Source organism: Sinocyclocheilus anshuiensis, unplaced genomic scaffold (genome assembly GCF_001515605.1).
Source record: "Sinocyclocheilus anshuiensis isolate Anshui unplaced genomic scaffold, SAMN03320099.WGS_v1.1 scaffold1662, whole genome shotgun sequence".
Taxonomy (NCBI): domain Eukaryota; kingdom Metazoa; phylum Chordata; class Actinopteri; order Cypriniformes; family Cyprinidae; genus Sinocyclocheilus; species Sinocyclocheilus anshuiensis.
In genome coordinates, this window is record NW_015545835.1 from 1,099,187 (window position 1) to 1,102,284 (window position 3,098).

General features: G+C 37.8%; 1 protein-coding gene across 1 annotated transcript in view; it reads left to right on the plus strand.

Annotated features, from left to right (window-relative positions):
* Positions 1-3,098, plus strand: part of LOC107698423 (actin-related protein 8-like) — a 29,621-nt gene that overhangs the window by 21,674 nt on the left and 4,849 nt on the right. The window contains exon 8 of the mRNA XM_016499425.1: positions 818-979. Within this exon, the coding sequence (XP_016354911.1) occupies positions 818-979 (162 nt within the window). The remainder of the gene's footprint in view (positions 1-817; positions 980-3,098) is intronic.

The following is a 3,098-nucleotide window of genomic DNA, read 5'->3' on the forward strand; positions in this document are numbered from 1 at the left end:
AGCGTCTAAAACTTTTAAAAGAATAAAGTCATTGATGTGTTTTTTTTTTCCTTCTTCTTTTCTTTTTTCTTGTAACAAATGGTCCGTCAAAGAAGATGTGCTTAACCTTGAGAAAGTGTTCACCATTAACTTCAGGAAGTTAAACTAAAACACAATGTTTTTGTTAGATTCTATATATATACAGTATTATATATATATATATATATATATATAATTTTTTGTATATGTGATATAACCCTGTTGCAACACAAATAAATGAAAGATCTTTGGCTTTTTCCTTTACTTTATAATGGATGCTTAGTTTGTGGTTTATTATTATTTTGTTCACACCAATACTCACTATTAACGAACTATAAACTACAACCTTTCCCTCAATAAACTCTTAATTTGCATCTTTTTAATAGTTAGTAAGGTAGTTGCTACGTTTAGGTATGGGGAAGGATTAAGGGATCTAAAATATGGTCATGCAGAATAAGACATTAATATGTGTTTTATAAGTACTAATAAACAGGCCATACGCTAGTAATATGCATGCTAATAAGCGACTGGTTAATAGTGAGAATGGGTCCCAAAACTAAAGTGTTTCCATTGTTTTTTTAATAAAAACACAACAGCAATAAAACAAACGAAGACAAACACTATAACCTTTTGCGTTTTGCTTTGATACCAGATTGTTTGCCATCGTCTTGTCAGTCGTCTCTCCTTACTCTATTCACATGATGGTGAACTCCTGCCATATGGAGTCTAAATCATTGTTTAAAAGACAAAACAACAGTGGGGGCTGTGTGCAAAAGTAGTGGCAAACGCTGTGTAACAGCCTAACTTTATCTCCTGTTCGGTTTGTAGCTGTGGTGGTGCATCAGGAGTCGGTGTGTGCGACGTTTGGCAGCGGCCTGAGCAGTGCGTGTGTGGTGGATGTTGGTGACCAGAAGACCAGCGTGTGCTGCGTCGAGGACGGCGTGTCCCACCGCAGCTCCAGGTGAGAGAAACACACTGTAGGGCTGATGCGCTTTATTAAAGCAGTAAGTCCCAAGAAGCTGTGGTTTACAGTGAATTTATAACGGCTAAGGGGAGTTGTTAGCTAAAACCCCCTTAGCTGTTATAAATTCACTGTAAACCACAGCTTCACGGGGCTTATTGCTTTTATAAAACGGTTATTCCATATACGTAGTAAGGTTTCACAAAATAAAACGGAGCAAATAAAGTGTAATGATATTAATAAAAACAGTATTCTTCCACCAAACAATGTAGTTCCTCAGAAACGGTTTTGGTTCCAACAAAGTGGTTGCCCAGCAACACACAGAAGTAAACAAAGGTGTATGTTTGTAGAGTAATTTACAACAGCTTCGAACGCAGCTCAGCCAATCAGAATCAAGGACCGGAACTCTCTGTTTTATAATATATGCTATGTTAAAGGGTTTGGCATTTTCTGAAGACAACGTGAGCCGTGTTTCCGGTGTAAAACCACAACGGAACACTTCCCCTCTACAAGACAAACTGCAGAATGGACAAAGTAATGTTAGAGGTTTGGTCAGATTGTTGAATGTAGTAATAGTGCTGGTTGCCTTAGCTCATGCTGGTAGTTTAGAGGCTAAAGGATTTGAGATGCGAGTCAGAAGCTGAGATGTTGATGAGCTGCCTCAAACAGAACTGCCAGTATTTGTTCTCTTGAGGACCCTGATTCATTTTCTTCAACTCCAGGACTGTCCTAGTGGTGATTCGTATTAAAACAAATGGTTTTATTATTGTTGTTAGTATTATGATTACTTTTACAAAATCAAACCTAAAGCATGTGTTCATTTTTGTTATATTTAAGTGTCGCATTAAAGGGGCTGTTAAATATATATATTTTTTATTTCCTGTAACATAAACAGAATTACCATTAATATTTTTTTTGAATATAAATGCAAAGAAGTCCCTTGAATTATACAATACTTGAAGACTATTTAAAGTCTTTTAAACCCCTGCACCTGAGTATCTCATGATCTCTTACTAGGGCTGGAACGGTTCGAGGAACAAAATCGAACCATAAGGTTCTCCACACACGGTTTGGCACGTGCTAGGACCACAGTTCAACTTAAATCTGACAACGCATCTGTAATATGGTTTGCTATAAATAACACGTAAAACAAACAGGGTTCGGCTAATATATGTTTCTGTTGATGGATGCGCATTCTGGCTTCGCGCACAGGTGAGACCTGAACAGCACATGTTGATATCGGTGTTTAAACTAAACTCGTTTAAGCTTTGCCAGTTTAAACATTTACATTTAAGAGCCAGAGGACGTGAGCTCGTCATCCGAAGCGCGCAACCCCGCACCTCAGAACGCGTGCAAATATTAAGCTTTCTCTGACGTATTGTGTTTAAATGGACAAATTCACACAAAAATTATGTCAAAATGCCCGTCTTGGTACGTATCCTATAGCAGACATAGCCGGCTGAACGTACAGTATCAGTGCACTGCATCAGTGCATTCTCTTAAAGTGACAGCACTTTCTTAATATTAATCAAACAGCAACAACAAAGAAATCACTCACTGCTCTTGATTGAATAGCTTTTGTAACTTTAATAAAGATTAATCTTTCATTTATACAGTCAAATATGCAATGCTGTTTTACATTTCATTACTTTATTCAATGTCTGTACCTGAAATTGTACAGAAAGGGTGGAGAGGGCGCTGCTCTTGTAGTGTCCGGCAGCACTGTGCCTCGTGTGTTTGGTGTTTGGAACTGTTTGTCCTTCTTTTTCGTCTCTGTTACGTAGGGGTGTGCGATATTGACAAAAAATTATATCTCGATATTTTATGGGATTTTATCGATAACGATAATTAGGCGATATTTTGCTGAGTGTGTTATTGTGCTGGTACCTTAAGGACTGCTGAAGACAGCTGACTCCTAATGTTTTTAATATTCTTCATATTCTGTGTGGTGGTCAGTTCATAAGGTGGCAGCAAATCACTGTTAATAAGCGAGTCATTGTGATTGAACCGAATCATTTAAACGGTCGATTAATTCAAGAACGAAACACAGTCATGTTGCTCAGAGACACAAAACAGCGCTGTGGCTGTATTCGGAATGATTTTTGTTGGCGAAATAGAG